General features: G+C 37.1%; 1 protein-coding gene across 2 annotated transcripts; it reads right to left on the reverse strand.

Moving 5' to 3' along the window:
• Positions 1–1,136: 1,136 nt before the first annotated feature.
• On the reverse strand, positions 1,137–19,560 carry LOC137392963 (YTH domain-containing protein 1-like). 2 transcript variants are annotated; one of them, XM_068079337.1, is made up of 16 exons: positions 19,461–19,560; positions 11,883–11,918; positions 10,748–10,903; positions 10,400–10,582; positions 9,619–9,750; positions 9,249–9,511; positions 7,769–7,996; positions 7,376–7,546; positions 7,002–7,174; positions 6,656–6,740; positions 5,490–5,638; positions 4,057–4,316; positions 2,826–2,902; positions 2,524–2,592; positions 2,133–2,261; positions 1,137–1,669 (listed from the first exon to the last, which is right to left on the reverse strand). In XM_068079337.1, the coding sequence occupies exons 2-16, from the start codon at positions 11,887–11,889 to the stop codon at positions 1,484–1,486; spliced, it is 2,268 nt and encodes a 755-aa protein (XP_067935438.1). In that variant the 5' UTR covers positions 11,890–11,918; positions 19,461–19,560; the 3' UTR covers positions 1,137–1,483. The 2 variants fall into 2 exon arrangements, with proteins under 2 accessions (XP_067935438.1, XP_067935437.1); XM_068079336.1 differs by having other exon boundaries at positions 9,619–9,753.
• Positions 19,561–21,376: the final 1,816 nt, after the last annotated feature.

Below are 21,376 nucleotides of genomic sequence, written 5' to 3' on the forward strand. Positions count from 1 at the left end.
AAACGAATCTGCGACGACACTGGAATGAATAAAGGGCATACCACACATATATTTGAACTCATACAAAATGAATATTCACAAGGAATACCGGTCCTTTACACATGTTTGAAGGTATTTGTAACAGCTAAGGGCACTGCATGACTCCCTCACTCCGCATTGCTACACTTTCCTCTGTGTTTATTGATTGACATTAATATCTCACATGTGTAATGGCAATCATATGTCATCAGATGTCAAATTAATTGCTGTGGGCGACCTTGCAAGCTTTTACCAATCATGAGATAAAAATATGTATAGATCAAAGACAGCATACATCATAAAACCTGTAGATATGCTCATTTTCAAGCCTGTCCGAAGCAGACACTGATTCTCCTCTATAAATGGCAATAGCAGTGGCTCATACACGCCATGTATCAGGCACTTGTGAATATTCTGTGCGGAGCTGCCCAAAAGCTGCCATGATATAACATTGTATAACGATTAGGGCCCTAATCGGTAAACTGACAGCTTAGTAAGTCAGCAAGTGGATTGCAAGACACCCTGGTGCCAGCAAGTAGTGAGGTGGGGAAATTTAGCGGTTGGCTTTTGGTTTCATCTAACTACCCACACATGTCCATCTCTCTTCGAAAGAAACCCATGTGAGAGTGTTGCGCAATCCAAAACACAAATTCCCTCAACACTCTTTCAACAATGTATACTAGTTTATCCAGCTTCCACCATAACAATTGTCTACATAGTGAGCACAGACTAGGACACGCTTGCTTTCATTTTACAAATTATCAGCTTTGTCAGCAAATGTTAACGTATTCCTTTTTAGGAAGTAGTTACATCTGGTGAAATAATTCGCAAGCAGTTAATCTGCAGATTTAACTTATGCATAGGGTTTCAAGTCAAGATATGACATGATAGTGAATGCGTTGCCACAAGTACTTTTGGTCAAGCCAAAGGAACAACGACCGGATCATTTTTCTATCATGTACATTCCAATCAAAATATTCTTTAGTAAGCAATGATGAATGGATCTATGGCGCCTTTTATAGATGCTTGCTGCCAATTATAGTTGGAATATCAGGTTTGAATTGTGCTGATTGTAGTTACCCAATGAAATTAGTCAGAAAAAAACATTTGCATTTTTATGTACCTCTTAAGACTTTATTAACTTCAATAATGGACTGGTAAACAGCACACAATTAGGTGTGACTATCATGCAGTTATTATATGACAACTAAACAATAAAATCAGAACCTACACTACCTTAATAAGGCAATTGTAGTAGAAATTCCTGGTAGGAAAGCTATATACAGTTGGAATCATTCTATATTCTATGTACATCAACAGTTTAAGCATTAAATACAAATCTAACCTAACGAACGAATGGGAGAGCCAAGAGGCACCGCGAGGAAGTCTTACAACATCACACTCCCTCTATGGTTATCTAACATCAGGATCGATGAAACTGTATCGTGCTATTCCAGTGCCACTACTATCTTCTATCTCTATGTCGATCTCTCTCGCGAGAACGGCTGCGATTCCGGTGGTAGTCCCTTGAGTCTCTGAGATCCCTAGAGTCCCTCGAATCTCGTGCGTCTCTTGAATCTTTATGGCGAGGATCTCTGCTTGATCTGCTAGTTGTGGTTCTCCTTAGGAAGTCCTCGACAGCTCTATCATACTGAAACAGAATGTTCTTCCCAAGATTAAATCACGTAATTTGATTGTGAGAAGCTGTCTGCTGATGAAATAATAGGAAGACAAACGTTAGTATGCCCCGCATATTTCTAGAGTGACTATTATCTTGAAATAGCCATTGCTGTGGCAAAGTACAGACGTGACATTGGACAATAATAACAGGAAGGGCTATTATAGGATCATTATGTATCAGCTGTGCAAACATGAGAAATTTAAATGAGCGCTGCATATGCCAACTATGCGCAAGAGCTGATTGCGACGTCAAGGAAAAAACAAGATCCTGTTGGTTATCCAAAAGTAGATAGCTCCCAACATATATTGGGAGTATACATATGCATAGATTATAGCATATATTATACTCTGCACGAGTGCGGGCTCGCGCAGGTACAACAAATGCCATTTGGTTGTTTTCACAATATGTAACGAGCAAACAGTGATTAGCTAACCCTGTCATTGCTAGGACGTCCTCTGTCCCTATCGCGATCTCTTGAAGTTGAGTAGGATGGTATTGGGGGTGGCGGAGGAGCATCCCTACTTCCAGCATGATAAGAGGCAGAATAAACGTCATACATACTCTGTAAAATAAGGAAATGAAATATTTCAAGAAACTATTAACACATTGATAATAATAATGTGATAATATAATCGATAATGTGCTCTAACAATCTATGACACTTATTAATGGCAAATGGCGTACTGTTATGTAAAGTTGAAACCTTTACTTCAAATCCACTATTGCTTCATCTGACACGAGAATTTATTTTCCATAAAAACATAAATATGCATCACAACAACTATTATAGCTATTCAGAGATACAAATAGTGTCAACCACTCACCATGGTGTTGCCCATATCAGGAACCAAGTTTCCAGCTCTCCTCATTTGATCTACATATTGTTCGTAAGACTAAAAAATAGGCCTTTGATGAAACTGGAGTTGAATAATTTTGCTACTAATGGAAATTCAAATCTGTACCAAAGGAAATAACAGAAAATTCACCAAGAGCTGAAAACGGTCCAACTTTTTTTCAATACCCACCTTATTCTATGGAAAACAACTATAGAATTTAACATTGAAATATTGTGTTTTATGAGACAAACCTGGTCAATCAGGCTGAGCAGAAAATATCAAGTACTCACCCCTTTTACAAATATGTCTTGAGACACTGGTGGTGCGGAATGGTAGGAAGGAACTGGAGCTGGATACGGTCCGTGGGCTAAACAGAAACAAACAGACATTCAGATTGCTAGCCCAAAGAATCGTTAAGAGGAGCAAGTATAAATGCACAGCTTAAGCAGTGTGTACGAGTAGGTTCAATAGCTATTCAAATAAAGACCTTTATATATAGTGTTATAATGCAGAAGCACATGCATTTTTAACTGCATATAAATATTGTTCCTATAACCAGAACATTTTGCTGATTTTCATCTAAACTACTACTGTCATAGCTTTTGGTTATACCGTATTTAGGCTGGTTTACACTACATCGCCATATCTCTGCGTTGATGTCACAATACTTCGGTGATCGTCAATGATAACGATGTTCACACTATCACAAACCCATCCGTATTTGCATCAGCGACATAGTGTTCTCATTCTTTTTTAAAAATCTTCTCGAGGGTACCCCTTTGTTTCCGCGGGCTTGAACCAGACACTAGTCCCGCAACAACCATCATAAATGGAAATGAATATATTATGCTATCTGCGAGAGTGAATCACCATCTGTGAGGGTGAAATGGTGCACATTGTACATGCTGCCATTGATGCTTGGCGAATGATCGGGAAAGTTTGACAGCTGCAAACTTATCCGCCGTATCCACACTGCTTCGTTGATGCCATCAGTTTACGGTGAACATAGTCGACGATGAATGATGAAAGGACAACGGTGACATACGGCCATATAGTGTGAACCAGCCTTTAGGCATATGAATCGGCTCATCGCGTGCTGGACCAGATTTTGGTGCTTCAACCGCTTGTTAGTTGCATTTTCCCTTCTCAATCTACCTTCTAATGATTATGCTGGATTCAGCTATGCCTTACTTTCAAAATGGCTGAAACTCAATGTGCACAGATGGTAGCCATACATTTTATGCAAATCTTTGCTCCGATCTAATCAAAATAATTTCTGACAATTTGCATATTTATAATAAACCTATTGAGCAATGAGAGGATACAGATGAGAATATTATATTTCCAAATGGTGATTTAGCAAAAGGAGGCTAGCTCATTCCAGATTTTGCTAACATTGAAAACTTATGATTTTACAGTTTAAATAACTAAATATTAGAAACTGATTTCTCTATCCAGAGTCGATGCAGGGCACAGCTTGCTTTCTAAACATTGCCTAATAAGAATAGTCAAGATACACACCATGCGGGTAACTACTTCGATTTCTGTAGTCATTGTAGGAATTCCGACTATTGGATGTGAAGTACTGACTTTGGGTTGAAGTGTTATAGTTATGATGGACTGGTAGACTCATGCTTTGCCTGGACGACTGGTAGGAAGAAGGGGCTGGTCTGTATGGCGCTGAACGGCCGCCCCTATAATTCCCTCGACTAGTATGACCATATCCTCGATTATGCGGTCTGTAGTCTGAGTGCGCCTCTCGACTAACCGATGAAGCAGGTCTAAATATTAGCATCAAAATGGCTAGTCCATGGCTCTCATTTTCAAACTACCAACATATTACAATAAAGTATTGCACAACCGGCTACACAGCATCGTTCTGAATTTGTCAATTGCAACATACACCCACAAATATACACATTAACCACCGAAATCATACAATAAAATGCATAAACGAAATAATTCACTGTAAAGCATTCAAAACAAAGGTATGACAAACCCTGGACACCCGCAGACAATGACTTGTGTTCCCATAGCAGTACTGACCCATCGACTGACACTAATAAACCTATGAGAATTTCATTGCCAAGAGAAAATCACGGTATAATTAGGAAATACGACTATTTTTGCAAAATGCTTGCCAGGAAATTACTAATTCTGAGCTTGACCAGCGTATGCAATAAGCAGACGCATACAACTGAACACTAGCATGGGCAACCTAAGCAGCATGTACATGTACTAGATAGCATATCATACCGTACCACAACACTGATTGGTTGCCGTTAAAAAGACCAGTGCTTCTAGATGGTTCCAAGAGTAGGCTTGTGCTGCGTATCTGGACTCTCGCTGCCACAAGTATTTCTGAGCCGCATCAGACAAGCTCAACTAAGTGAAGGTCAATTTTGAACAGTGATCATGCCCGTACCTACGTCTATGACAGAGTTTTAAGTCCTCAGAACCACCCAGCTCCTAAACTGAGCATGATCACTGCCTCAACCAAACTTCCTTCAAGATAACTCGACCATAAAACCTGTAGAGAACTAGTCCTTCACTTAGCAAGTAGTTTTCGCTAACAATTTAAGTCCACGAAAAGAGATATTGGCATGCCGTTGTTGTTGCTTCCACGGTCGCTAGCTGAATGGCAGGCGCACAACTGCACCGAAAGAAATGTCACTTTTGATTGCCATTTGTTGATAAGAACCACAATGCAACCCTACCTACACTAAGCCAAAGTCCTTTGATAAAGTCCATTAGACCAAGAGCTGGCCGCTCTCTCAGTGCACTGCACCAGATAGGCACACATATCTATGAGAGAAAAAACAGAAAATTTTAATATACACAATAAATGAAACCGCTTTGCACGGCTGGTGTGGCTTGCACTGGCCAAGTTGAGGTAATCGCACTGAAGAGAAAATAGTAGCATTCCTTCAGCTCGCATGGAGGGATATTCTAACCTATAGGGTGCCTTGGTGACTGGGAGGGGCCCTTTCGCCAGCAGATCCTCTCGTTTACGCTTAACTCTTGAAATAACTCGCTCGTAATCACTCGATCCATCAAGACTGAAAAGCTTACATAGAGATTCTCCGACATGAGGTTCGATTTCCTACAACACAGAGAAAATGCATTAATTTCTATTGTTGTGACTGGACCACAAAGAAATAACTAGCCGATCAAAAACCTTTGACATGACTAGCAAGTCGACTTACGATATCAATGCTAAATGTTAGACTTTACCGCTAGGAACATAGATTGACTACAGAGTCAAAATAACTAGTAATTGTAACAGGTCTTCCACCGACTTTCAAAAAAATACAACCAAGTATTTTGACAAAAGATTCCCTTATTATTAAAAACTAGTACCCTGGTAGACTCATGTACTGTGAGAGATCAAGCCGATACAGCACAGAGAGTAATTTACGTGAACAATTATTCGGCAATGTCGAAAGTGTCTGACTGGCGCAGATGGACCATCAAACCAAATGCAAAGAGTCCGAATGCCGCACATAGCAATAATTTTTCACAACTTCGAACTGCGGCTTCAAACAGACGGATACAGAATTGCAGAAGCAGTTAACAGTTAATAACATCTTCACTATAATAAGGCTGTGTCCATCCTTAAGTCTGAAGCCACAATTAGAGGTTGCATAAATGATGCATCGCACAGGAATCAAACTCAGATATTCGACTTAGCAACCAGACACACTATCAACTGCCACTCGACCACCTTGCTACGTTGCAGAATAATTGTGCAGATAGCTATTACACTGGACAGCCTGGGTGCTAGTCATTACGACACAATAGTTACATAGCGTAATCCACGAGCACTCGCAAATGACAAATGATTCATTATATTCTCTTTGGCGAATGCCTGGTGCGTGTCCAAGGCAGCTGCCGTAGAGAGGAATATAAATGCATGCTTTAACTTGTGCAACACCACGCTAGGGATAAATGTCAAATCAGTTGAATAAGGAAATCTTCACATCTGATAAGCAGATTGATCTTCACATAGAAATGGAGCAAAATAAATGTAAATGGAGTGAGACTCATTGCAGGCTAAGAAAATCAAGTAAAAAGATAACAGACGGAGTGAAACTACATGTATAAACAGATATATAGCCACCTGGCCATCTCTGGCAATCTTGACTTGCTTGTTTTGGTTCCACGGATTACGCAGATGTGCAGTTGCTGGGAAATTCAAATCAGTCCTAAAATTGGGCACATGTCCGTTAGTATAAATTAAAAAGTTTAAAGTAAAAAGGAAAGCACGAAAACCCCAAAAAATACTTTCTCACATGAAAATTGATGAGACAACCTTTTCCATTAACATCTCCATTCATATCACCGAATCAAACCTTAAACAACACCTATGCAGAACTAGCCAAAAAGTAACACACTGTTTCACCAAGGAAAATCAGACCGGTCAAAAGAACGAATGTATAACAGTAAATCATAATGACTCTAGATACCTGCTGATCCAGTCAAGCTTAAAAACGCCGCTAAGAGCTTTGGCACTGATGCCCGGAGGTAAGACCCATGCAATCTTTGGTCCATCCTTCTGTGACACCCCATTGATCCTAGCAAAGCCTTGAAATGCACCACTCTCTTTCACGGAGAAGACCAAAATAACAGTTGTGTTCTCCTACAATAACATGGTCCAATAAGCATAAAAAATCATAACTATGCAATGAGTTAGTAACTCCAAAAATAAGCAGACAATTTTTGCAAAATTTGTGTTCTGTGAGACTAGAAAAAGAAGATGGAGATGAGTACATCTATACCATAAATATGGTGCCACAAGAATAAATGTTAATGAAATGACAAAATCGCAGTAAGCACCTACCTCCACTGCCTTGTTGAACCTTATCTCATTTTGTGGTGGCGTTGACCAAACTCCCTTGGCTTTAGCGAGTCGCACATTCTCATGGTTGTTGCTCTTGACCATAAAATACTTGGCTTCTCTGTAGAGGTACTTGTTTACTCGTGGTCTCATCGCCTCCGATGCACCCATTTCCTTCAACAATTCACTAACCATAATATATATATGAATATGAGTACTTGTTGAAAACAATCATAATTCTACAATGAGATGCCAGTTAACACAGTGCGTAATTGTTAAAAAACCGTGCGTAATTGTTAAAAAAATCAAACTGGTCAGTGGTGAATAGAGCTGGGAGAACTATAATATGCGTATGACAGTTTGAAGAGCGGTCTCAGGCTAATAGTGCAGACATACAGGTTTCACAGCGGGTGCTCGTCTATCCCCGCCATTCTCCGGTGAGCGATCGCGAGACTGAGTGGGCGATGCTCGACCTGTTTTAATGTGATTCGAAACTGGAACGGTTAAAACTTTCTTTGCTCCCGTTTCACTCCTTTCAGACTTTCCTCTCCTTTCGGACTGATCATCCTCATTGTCCTGTTCAGTCTCACTGTTAGAGTCATCTGATGGTATAGGGGAATCATCCTGCAAGGCGAGATTACATGTAGGTGAAGATATGAGAAAAAAGTTACAAGAAGGCACAATAAATGAGTACAGAAAGGTATGCTTATAATGTGATATAGAGCTATCCATGAAACCCACACACCAAGCCTTCATTTTAAATAGTTGTAACTAGCAATCGTGTGGCAGCATGCCTTTTATATAACGAATGACACAACAAACGAAACTACTAACATCAAGTGCAGTCACTTGGAAGTACCAATATAACTAGACAAGAAATTGGTTAGCGCTACAGAATTTCATATGATAATGTTGCCAGTTTAGGTTATGCAGAGCTCAAGAATCATGCATTACCACAATTATAGAAGATGGTATGTATCTAAGATGTCTGATGCAGTCCATACACGAACTGCTCATTTGTATTGGCCATAGAACTTCTTTTTATTCCAGATTTAGTACATTGAGAACTAGATCACCTGAATTAGAAATTGGATCATAAATCCAATACTCTCTGTTCAAAATACTTATTTAAATCAAAATCAACATAATATTTCCTGTCCAGAAAGGAAATGTTTACCCCGTACTTAATTTAGGAGCAGAAGATACAAATTTGTGTGTAGCCCAGAGTGCTGAAATTTAGAAGGAAAAAGTGAATAGCTCGTAGTAAATTTACGCATGAAATAAATCAGATTTTCCTTTTTGAATAATTGAGACTCAGATAGTGTTTTTAATACTGAAAGCCACCAAATGAAATGTTAAAAATCTTAATTAATTAGAGAAGCTTCATGATTATGTATTGTGCAACCAACTAAAAAAAGCAACGATATCTAACTATCATTTGCATAGGGCAATCAGCCTATGAACCCAACCTTATAATTTTATTATCAGTTGTACGGGACAACTCATGTCATTAATCGGGGACGCCTCAGCTAAGATTTTATCAAGTTTGAGATCTGGTGTTTAAAGCTGTCCATATAAAATTAGTAAAAATCATAACATCCTAATTATAAAATTGTACATTTTATCCGAACCGCTATAGAGAGACAGTCGCTATTTTCCATATTGAGCATGCAGCCATTCGGGCAGCAACAACTTCACATTTTATTTATAAAAGGCTGACACCATTCTAATTGGTGAGACATCGCTATCAATATGAATAAGGTGCACAAGCAACTGCACGAATTAAGCTTAAATCCGTCAGGGAAAATTAACATAGCTCATTAGAAGTTTAATATCTTAGCTGTATAAAAATACTCGCTTGAAACAATATACATACAGAAATATTCTCATCAGCTGCATGTACATCCACATCCCAAGTTACAGGTGAAATAGCATGTTTCTTTCTTTCCGTCTCATCAAACTCATCTTCATCTTCCTCCTCCTCTTCGAGCCCAGCAAGCCCTAGCTCTGATGGCGGTTCATGGGAGTCCAACAAACCATCCGCCATTGACGGCTCCATATCCCTAAACTCGTCATCTGATTGGTCAGCCTCAGCTTCGCCAGTAGCGATATCATCCATAGACTCAAATTCATCACAAGCTAAAAGATAATTACAGTGGCTCAAAATGTGATGTCCGCCGCTACTTAGTCAAAACATGATTCCTATCATTATAACCTGGTTGCAAATACGTTAGAACTGTTCTCACCTTCACCTTTTCCTCGATCACCATCATGACTGCCTTCAATTTCACTCCTTGTGTCATAACTGCTGTCAGCTGACTGGTTTAGCAGCTCGGCCTCTAATGGTGATTCTTCGACTTGCTCACTCTCCTGCATCTCTGCTGGAACAACTTTTCATGAGACAATTCTTGCCAATAACAAAATGTTATGCCATATGCCAGCGCACATGGTAGAGCACCTAGGCAGAAAACCGGTTGCTTCTTGACAAATATTGAGCGATAGTCAGATGCAACCCTAAAACCATATTGTCAACTGAGGCACTAAGCAGGTTATGAAGTTGTATGGGTAAGGAGTTGTCTGATATTATCATGAATGGCCAAATATTTATCTGATACAATATAAATTAATAAGCGGCTGTTGAAACATGCCTAGTGTAACAGTTTTGGTAACCAAAATTTAAAATATAGTATACAATATCACAAATGGAGAGTTCCTAACATAGCACCAACCTAACTCAAGTTTCGACAGCACATATATGATGGGCCAGCTATATTATGACTCATGATTGCGGGATCTCACATGTTGCGGTCAAAATCACGGTTGACTTAATCACTTGTGAAGGAATAAAATAAATATTATAATTGCTAATAATGTATTATCCAAACAAAGTTGAGCTTCAGTTGCATGGGGCTGAAATAAATTGAGCATGACCATCGCCATTCAACTGCAAGTTTTTACGCTTTGATTACTTGTACCGCTTCTCACACAAAGGCTTCCGATGTTGAAAGTTCCACCATTTTTATCTACCTTGTTCTTCAGCCCTCATCAGTGCTTCCTCTTCCTCCAACAATGCTTCCATTTCCCTCTGTTTCCGGAGTCTTTCTGCCTGTATCGCTCTTCGCTTTTCCTCAATAGATAGTTTGCCCGGAGAAGAGCTTTCAGTAGCTACCCGCTCCTCACTATTAGAAGCCTCCCCTAGTAATTCTTGTTCTGAAGAAGTAAAAGGGCAGTAGATACATAAGCACCCTTCAGCATGCCTGTTGAAGGGTGCGCAATAAAATTAAAAAAGAAAACCTGAATCGTGCATCACTTCAAGATTATAATGAAAGTAGAAATCAAATGAATTAAGTAATGCATTCTGGGTGGCAAGCATACCGGAAAAGCTATCCACATCTTTCCCAAGCTTAGCCGTCGGTTTTTCTTTAGATGCTATCTTTAATCTGCTTTTAGTAACAGCCATCTTTGTCTTTTTTGCTGCTGGAACTTTCTTGGAAGAGTTAGATTGGGTTCGTTTGGCTGCTTTTTCATTTCCTGTGAAACAAAATAAATCATGAAGTGCCCAAAGCCCCACATTTTGATGAACGATGGTAAGATACACAGCAACTCGCTGCCATACAAATCATACTATTATTCATGTTTCATTTCATGCTGATAAAACCATAATACAGTCAAACCTGAACATACGAGCTTAATGCGTTCTGGGACTGAAATCCTGTGTCAATGTGATCATATGTCAATGCAATATTTCCTATATAAAGTAACTAAATACAAATTAATCCGTTTTCATACTACGCACAACAGAATATTGCGATGGAAAACATGTTTCTAGTTGTTGTAATTCAGTACATACGCTCGCAAAACGAAACAATTACCTATTTAGTGGTTACGATCTGCAATAAAATGTAAAATTACCATGTAGAATAGCCTACTGCAGGGCGTTCTTACCCTCAAACAAACATAGTGACTAACGGCAGTGTGAGAGACTTTACAGCAATACGTTCGGCACACTAGACTTTTTAAGACGCTACGTAACACAATATAAACTCTGAATTTTACATAAAACAATTTAGCTCATTAAACACATTCGAAACTAAGTCTGATCTTTTACTTAACTTAATTTTAATTTTGTCATCGTCTTAATTTCTTATTGTTTCTAGCTTGACACTTTGCCTCGCTTTTGCTATAACTTTTAACCGACCTTATTACAACTTTTACAAACTGATGCGACGAGAAAGTCCGATCGATGCTGTTTTTGAGAACGATCTCTTGCATACCTGACCATTTAATGGCCATGATAACGCTGAAATGCTTGTATCTCAAAGGTTTTTTGAATCTTAAGGTAGTAGTAGCTAAAATTTTGCTCAATGTCTTGATTTTCGCATGGCGAGGTAAAACTGTGGGTAAACATTCTAACTACTCTCTATTTAAGTGCCTGTGATAATCATTACAGTACTTGTGTCTATCGGCTCGCCATGAGAAGGTTATCAATGTATCACAAATATTAACCAACCTTTCATAATTCTTTTTCCATCCAAATCCTCAGTCTCTGTAAATGAAATTGGTTATTGGTAATACAGTCAAGTTAGTCTATCTTTGAGTACATACATGAAAATGAGTGAGAAGCTACATACGCAGACATGTTTTTATCAACCCACCAATTGAGAATCTTTGTTATAGCTTTTAATGTCACCCGACATAGGAAATTATATTCTATGTCGAGTAAACATTCAATATCGCATTAAGTTATAAATTTTAAGTAGACATTGACTGCAAATATCCATGTATTATGTAATTTACACTTCCGGATCAGCCATAATTGACTATTCATGAATAACTCGGGTAACCACTCGTCAATGCCTAAAACAAAAAATCTCAAAGAAACAAGGACACTACTAGCCTTTTTAAATACAGTTTTATTATTTATTATAGATGTAATTCAAACATTTTAGAATAACTTGAAAGTAAATGTAAGATCTATCATATATTTTTGGCTTTTATTGGTTTTAATAATCGTGATAATCAGCTGAAGTATAATTTTGAAAAAAGTAATTTTTAAAAATCTTAGCAATGAACCCACAAATCTTTTTAAATCATTAGGTTATTGTAGTACTAGCCTTTTCCAAAGGTAAAGATTTTTTCCAAACATTTTAAAGCACCACAAAATGGTATTATACTTCTCAGGAGCAGTTGCCCATCAATAGCCTGTTTGATTAAGCTGCTGATACCATATTAGCTGTGCCACATGAAGCAACGAAATGCTTCAAGGAACTAAACACCTTTTTATCTTGTAACCATTTTAATGTAGAATTTGCTACTGCAAAAGATGCCTATACCTTATTAATTTCACATCACTCACCAAGGTTGAATGTTACATTGGCTTTGCATGTATTGTAGGAATGTACTGTGTGTCTGTTTAGAAACTAGTTAGAGCAACAAACCTTTGTGATATCAAAAATGTGACTAACCAATGATTCACTTAAAACCGCCTAAGGTGAATGATTAATACTTCGGTTGCACCAAAGTGGGGTGAACTCAAAACTATCAGATTATCATGAATGTTTTAGAACACCTGAAGGCCATAAAAACAGGCATTGAAAATGGAACATACAAAACAAGGATTGCAAATAATGCAGGTTTAATATGTTATTTGATTCCTCTTAATTATTATGATGTAGCAACAAAGTTGTGGCATTGACTACATCACCTCGACAAACACTTTACCTGTGATAGGAATTTTCGACACCTTTTGCTAGCCTATGTTACACTTTCTTTTATTGAGTATGATATGATAGGCAGTGTTTTGCTACAAATGTGTTATAAATAACTCGCTGGACATTCACAAGCTTTTGTATCTGTATTTTGAATCCAATATGATTTAGAGCAGTAATTTTATGTTCACCAGAAAGAACTTCTTGTTAGCTTTCAAAATATATATAACTTTTTACGGTAGGGTGTACCCAAAGGGTTTCAGCGAGCAAAGAGTGGGTGACTTGCGGGACATCAGAGAGAATGGTAGACTGAAGACATAATTTTAAAACCAAAAACTCTGTGAAGTATGGTTCCACAGTGCAAAAAAAAGCATATATTTACTTGCCTGACTGTGTGGTGAATCTAAAACACCCAGAAGAATCGCCAACAATGCATTGCCTGAGCCGGCATACGCAGTAGAATTTGTTACTCGTGGGACAAAAATGACACATTTAAAGATGTCAATAATTTCACAGAAATAATGCAGAAGTTTGCCTAAATCTTAGTATATGAATATTGAAACATAACACATTGTTCTTTTGATTATAATGCTATTTTTATTGTTTAAATGTGATACAGCAGGTCTAAAAACTAAGTTTATCAAACAAAGTTACAATAATGGTATGTATGCTTACTATCCGACTTTGGTTCGATACAACAAAACTCCCTCTCTATAGCATAATTCACAATTATTCTGCTATACCTAAATCTTCAACAAATGTATATCTCTCTTTACCATCGATAGTTGGGCACGATACTAGCTTGGAGATATCGGCCGCAGGTAACCATGACTTATCATTGGTCTTAGGTACAAAAACATGCCCAGATGGCTTAACTCGTCTAAAGAATTTTAGTTCGAGTTCCCCAATTTTCCGGTACACTGTCTCGACAATTGCCACATAAATTTTGTGATCAATTTTTTTCCAACCAATTTTGCCAAAACATAATCACCAAATTAAGTGAGATTGGTTTCGTTTTTTGATTGTTTATGGTGTCAGCAGAAACGTCTGAATTACCTGGTGTCGTTTTTTGATTGTTTACAGTGTCAGCAGAAACGTCAGCATTACTAAAAGTGGTATTTTTGTTACTTGAACAGTCGTGAACAGACAACGTTTCAGCCCCCGCAAACTTGCTATGCTCCACAGTAGCCGGATGCACAGCTACAACATGGTGGACTTGTTGTGTGCCACTCATCGTCTTGATGTCCTTCCACCGTTCATCCAAAAACATTTTTTGAGTTTCTATTTCCTGAGGTTTTACTACAATGATCGAAACCTTAGACTCTTTCACAGCCCCTTGAACTCTTCGGCATTTGTAACCACCAACTTTCTGCTAGTTACTGCCCTTCTCACTGAACGTTTGACACTCCCTTCTAAGCCGTCGACTGGACCCTTTCCATGCGAGGATGCAAAAAATTCCACTCCAGCCTTTTCAGCTCAAACAGTTTTGTACCAGTTCAAATTTGATAATAAGAACCGCTGTTTAAATTGTGCTGCTGATCCATCCGAAAACACAGTGATGGTCTGCAAATTTGGAATTTCATCCCTGATCATGCCAAGCAGCTTTAAAAGAAACACATGAACAGCACATTTATTGTGCGATAGATAATCTGAGATTAGGCAGATGCTCCTGACACCAGATTTTGTCCATACACAGAGGGTAAATATCGTAACTTGGTTGTACGAAGTGTGCTGATTGAATTTCATCCTGATAAAAGGTTTGGTAATTTTCTGAAAAATCAACCTGCACAACTACAGTTGTGTCATCTACGCAAGACTTTGACAGCTCAAATTTGGCAGCTTGTTTGTCTTTGACCAAACAATGTGTCAGAAATGCTGGCAACTGTTTACTCAGCAGTGATATTGCCTCATCGACAGTGCCCCTGTGCTTAATTTTCCCACTGACTCCAAGCTACGTTGTTGCCCATATCTATCCCATGACCGGTATAAAAATCTCTAACATTTCCACATTCGCTACAACTACGGTCTTGAGACATATTCATGCACAACTCATTGCTTCTACTACACCAAACAGCATCAATGAGAGTACGACCTGATAAAGGCAGCCTATCATCAAGTTTCAAAGCAGTAACTATGAACAGAACATTTTCATGAATAGAGCAAACACAAACGTTCACTGGCATATCATCTAACGGTAAAATGTTAGCAGGTTTCAAAGCAGCAAATTTAGATCTACTTATATCTATGGCGTTATCCTCAACAAATATAGCGTGTGTCTCTGTGATATTGGTGTACAAATGTCTTTTCTGCACCAGTTTACTGTCAACCTTTTTGCAGTCCCGCATTTCGGGTGCTAGTCTGAAAACATCATCTCGGTTGTAGAACTTGGCAACTTTATCTATTTGTTCTGGACTAAGCCCCGGGCGACCTCTGCCATCCTTGCTGGTGGTTGCTACGTTGAACTCTAAACCCAACTCCATCGCCAACTTCTGAACTACTCGTACTTTCTTTCTTGGACTATTGGGTAAATTTCATTTCAGACACTTTACTGCTTTACCCTCAGACTGTGGCGTCTTAAATGAAGCTTCACCTACAAAAGCAATTCCACTTTTAAAGGTTTTTGCTTGGTCAAAGAAGATTTACTGGTATAAATACTATAAAACCGTTTATTCGGCCAACTTACCAGTAATCTTTACTATCAAAGGCTTTTTCCAGTCTCTCTGCTCTCTCTTGCGATTTCTCTCTATTCTTTGTAAGTTTGCTTCTGTTCGTCTGTCATTAATCCATTCTTTTGAGCTTTACACCGATTTGACAGCTCACGCTGTTTCTGTTTATATTGTTCCCATTTTTCCGGATTTTTCTTCAACCTAGCCCTGTACTCTCTAGCTTTCTCAGCAGCAGACTTCACCATTACGGTATAATTCATAAACTGAGTATATCGATTGTTAACACCAACTTTTATACTCATTATAATTGAGAAGAGCCATTGTTTGAAAGTGAGTGAGAAAGCAAATTAATGTCTAAGGGAATTAGTCTATAATACCTTCACTCACTAAGTGGTAACAATGATAATCCCCTTTAACGACTGCTACCGAGTGGAACATGAAAGGGAAAATTCAGACCTGGAGTCTACAGCTAGTCTAGAGTCGGTGAGATACCAAAATAGTACAGTAACTTGGTGTTTTGTGTTTTAAATAATAAGAGAATGTGTACCATGTCTCTTTATTTTCCCACAACAAAATGAATATCCCACCATGTAAATGGTCTGGAGAAGAGTTGTTACCCTTGTCCCGCGAGTCACTTGTCCCGCGAGTCACCAATTATCTTGTTATCCAGGAGGCTGGGAGCAAAAGTGTTTGTGGGCAATTGTTGGGCTTAATGCAAAAACAGAGAATTTCAAAAGATTTTGTCTTACTGCCATTATTGTGCTGGCTATGAAAACTTTTCAACCTTTTTGGTTACTCGCAGGACATTGGTTAGATGCAGTTTTGTAAAGACCGCTGCTGTCTATTGATTGAGCAGAGTATTTTGAGACTTTTTATTTAAAAATTGTTCATTATTGGTCAACTAATTATAGTATAATTCAAGAACTTGCATTAACAATGTATTGGTTTGGATGCACTTTGTAAATTACTAAACATGCTTTAAATGAGCAAAAATTGCATGTATGCTGACCCAAAGTTCAACCAATGATATATCGAAGTTGATTTACGATATCTCGAAACGGTTTTTTTCAGCAATAAATATATTTAGTCTAGAACAAGTTTCATTTAAAAGACAAGCTCATACTTTCATTTCTTTGCTACAAATCCCTTTATTTATGGACAGGCCCATTTGAGGCCTGAACTGAGCTCTTGAGCCCTGTCAGCAATTTTTAATTTTGTTGTTTTAGACAACCTTTGATAACTTTCCTTAGTCAACTGCAACCCACAATAATTTCATCCACAAAAGACTTGCGTCAATACTTCTATTTTATTGGCTGTAATCTTTGTTTTAGAGTGAATGGATTATTTTACCCTTCAAATCAGTAGCAAAAATTTGCCACTTCCAGACAACAGAAGTGTGAACATCCATAGAAGTGCGATCACACCACGCGCTAGCTAGCTCACTAGATTATTTGAGAACTAATGATTTTAAAGACTATAGTTTCATTGGGCAGCCTAAACAAAGCTAATAGTCCCTAAAAGTTTTTTTGAGGTTTGGTTACGATAAACATTCTGTTTGAACAATTGACTGTCTTGGCAATTTCCCATGTAAAACACCAAACTGATGCAAAATGCTGAAACTAACTGAAGTACAAACCGGCTAGATGATTATGCACAAAATCTTCATAGTTTTAAGATAAGTACAATAAACCAAAGTAACAATAAGCCCAAGACATGTTTTTATCCATTAGTTGTAGTAGAACAGTATTATGCAAAAAAGAAAATTATTTTTTGCGTTAAACATAGTATCGTATCTGAAGTTAAATAATACACATAGGATTACATTAATACCAATGTATACTAGGTTTGAGATAGGCATAAATTAGCACAAATGAATATAAAACGTTGAAAATGATGGGATGACTACAGCCTTTTTACATGGCCGCATGTATCATTTTTATTTTTGGTAGTGCTTTGCACAATTTGTTGTTACATTATCTTTCTATGCATCATATATTGAATATCTCATTACTTGGCTACATTGTCATATTTTTGAGAAGCAACAATTTCCAGAGCAAAAGTTAAACTAAACATAAAATATGGATAAAATTACTTTTCTATTTACTCCCACCTATGCCTGTTGTTTTGAAGAATTGTCACAGTTGTATATACTAGTTTGATCTTTACATAACTAATCAACAATGATAACAATGCTGAAGTTGGAGTTACTGCCGTTAGGCCACTCATTTTTGATTATTATGTTCACGGATTCGCCGACGCGAGATAAAAACTACCGCTGAAAAAATAAAAAGTCTATGTGTACTTTTATTTTTATTTGAACCGTCGAAACTTGCAATTTGTTGATTAATGTCTTTTTTTGAAAACGTAACGTTAGCTTTCTTGTAACTAGGGCCGTATTGTTCTATGAGGCAGCCTCTGCTGTGCAGAGGCAACATTTCAGCACCCAGAACGGCCAAACGGTGATTTTCTTGTTGTTCAGTGTCAACAATGCTCGGACGAAAGGTGCGAACGTATCGTGCAGAGCCCGTTTTCAGGATATTACTAGTGGTTGCAAACCTAGCGAATCCATTTCGACACCATTTTTACTGCTAAGAAAGGAATAGAAAACGGACTTTTCGGTTTTGTCTGTTCTGGATTCACATATTTAATGATTATGATTAAGTTGAAATGTGCTAGACGCTGTTGAGCTGACGAAGAGTTTTGATTTTGACGACTGCCATAAATTCTGGACTTTTAAAACATTTACTTCCACTTAAGATGAATATTTTGATAGTTATGGGAAGCCAATTACGGGATAATGTAGAATAATTCTTGGTTGGCTTTACTAGCTTTATTGCAGTTTGACGAATTATTCTGATGATAGTCACTTGACTGATTACAATTTGCAAATTGTATTTGAAATGTTTTCTTTATCATTACTATTATTGTTATACCGACGCTGCGCGAAGCAGCCGTGTTTAGAACTATCTTGAAACTTTGAAGAAAAAAAGAAATTTGTTCGCAGCCTTCTTCTTATTGCTCATATATCGAGTATGCTTGCTAATTTCTTCACACTATCTTTACGTGAAAACATCTACTTCATTGCAAGGAAATCAACTCAGGATTTTTTGGGGCTGCATACATGTAACAGCTGATTTAAATTTTTTGTAATATTGTGTGTTTCTTTTTTAATATCTGCTTGACAAGCTCTAGTCACGTAATATATGTCTATAATTTGTTTGTTTAGTGAGCTATGTTATTATCTATATTTGCATGGAAATATTTATTTGTATAGTTTTTTGTATATATATATATATATACATATGTGTGTGTGTATGAATGTCTATTTTATTTTCTAATTTCGACATTGAAAATTTGCCATTAAAAAAAAAGAAAAAACAGACATTGACACTTTTATTTTTATTTCGACCGACATACTCTAAAATGTGTTGAAAAAATCCGTGAACCTAAAAATAAAAAATGAGTGGCCTTATTATTACATATATATTTTTAGAGATGATTATTCAATGATACATGTTATTAAGGTAAGTTCTGATAAAATAATTTGAATTATTCAACCAATAATATGTAAAAAAAATTATCGGTTGGTTATGAACGAAACGTCAGACGTCTACAAACTGAAATTCCTTATAAACTTCGAAAATACATGTTTGCCCAATGTATTCATTTGATTACTTGCAACAATAAACCACAACTATGAGTTTTAAGTCATACCTGCACAGTAAACAAAACAAGTGCGTTTAGGCTTTTTGGTTTGATAAAATCAGTTGATCAGGCTTTCATACTACACGATACTGCAAAATGGCTGAGCGGCGACCGGAAGCTAAAATTGATAAGTTGCCGTAGTTTGTACTCTGCGATTTCAGATCATAGACTTACGCCACTGCTCAATCAGAAACATATTCTGATTGAGCAGAATTCACATTCTGGTTTATGGTGTGAACACGGGTTGTATGGCGCGCTCGCGTAAGTCCTTTAAACTTTTCAGAGGCTGCGCTAGGCATGCAGCAACACTGGAAGACGAATTGCGCGGGCCCAGTTAAAACTCTTCGTTTAGTAAGTGTAGTAAAATAGCAATATCGAGTAGATGCAATTCCCACGTCTATGTCGTAACTGTTGCTACGCAACATTTCAGCGGGTAGGTCTTTTAGGTTTTACCGCTCAGGAACAGGTTTGAGCTTTGATGCAATAACACTTACCCAAAGAACAACTCTGAATTTTGATGTATTACAAGTACTTATTATTTTTAAATTAAAAGTACATATAATTGTTCTATTTTTGAAGTAGTGGCTCACCTTAATTGTAAGGTGCTGTTAGGATAGAGTTTATCAGTGTTAGTATTGAGCGTTCTTCTATCAGCTTAGTGGCATTAGTAGCTTTATGAGTAATTAGATAGTTGTAACGTGTTAGTATGTTGAAAGTACTTACTAAAGTTAAAGGTGCCGTGCTTCAACTAAGACTAAAATGCAACAATAATATATTGAAGGTTAAAATAGATTAGTCATAGTTACTTGATTTCATTTGATGTTTGAATCGATTCAGGTTTACTCATCAAAAAGTTAAACAGCAATTCACTTCGCATGTTCTTACTGCTAGCAAGCTGCATGTGATGATTTAGCAGGCATGCATACACTTTATATTGTTAACATGTAACAGTAAAAAAACATTAAATAAAGCAACTAACAGTTCTACAAGTTTGTTTTATAATGTTCACTATACTCCTCTAAACTTTGTTTCTTGCGCACCATGCATGCACCTGTTATATATTTTAGAATGCACATAAAATGTACACACTGTTTTACATTGTTTTGATGCTATTACATTTAGTTATTACTTGAAAATAATAACAATTATCAAAAAACCGCTATTAATGCTTTGCTTAATAATAGCTAGCTGGTGTTGTCCTGATTAGTTACCGTTATTAATATGAACGAAACTTTCTAGCCAAGTTCATCTACAATGAGGAGTCAATTGTAAATCTGGTTACAGAGCAAGCAAATTTAAAATATATTACATGTGTGTATCTGAGTTTAGCAAAAGATTCAACCTTATGTAATTAACCCAATACATGTAAATGTATATGAATATGAGACGAGTTTCAAATACTTTCAATAAATAACTGGTCTTCAATGAATACTTATCAACATGTGGTAAAATATTATAATTTTTACAACTGTATACAAATTTGCATAGTTTCATTCATTAAGGATTTTTAAATTTTTGCTGACCTTAACTTTGCATTTAGTCTAGTTAACTTCAAAAATATGAATGATTATCTAAGATGTTAGTCATGTACAGATTTTGCAAGCATGATGATGACTTCAAACACAATACTCATGCATGTTGTTATATATCCACAGCAAGCTGAGTGAATGTAATTTAATTGAAGATAAAGTGCATCTAGAAATATACGAAGGAGGTGGATTTAATTAAATGAATCGCGATTTTTATTTTTTGCAGTTGACCGGTACATAGTTTAAATTAAATAATAAAAAGTAGTATGTTAAAAAAGCCATTTCAAATGAGTCTTTGAACTATAATTTATGAAGAAAAACTGCCAAACTGGTGCTAAATTAACCTACCAGTAATAATATTATTATAGTTTTTTCATTTAACTTTTACGTAAATGA

Source organism: Watersipora subatra, chromosome 4 (genome assembly GCF_963576615.1).
Source record: "Watersipora subatra chromosome 4, tzWatSuba1.1, whole genome shotgun sequence".
NCBI classification, from domain to species: domain Eukaryota; kingdom Metazoa; phylum Bryozoa; class Gymnolaemata; order Cheilostomatida; family Watersiporidae; genus Watersipora; species Watersipora subatra.

Bases quoted from the DNA above. Each gene is read 5' to 3' on its own strand.
- LOC137392963 (XM_068079336.1), bottom strand. The intron at 9,754-10,399 runs GTAGATAAAAAT...AAGTTGTTCCAG, and splicing joins GATGAGGGCTGAAGAACAAG to CAGAGATGCAGGAGAGTGAG. The intron at 1,670-2,132 runs GTTAGCTAATCA...ATTCTGTTTCAG, and splicing joins GACGTCCTAGCAATGACAGG to TATGATAGAGCTGTCGAGGA.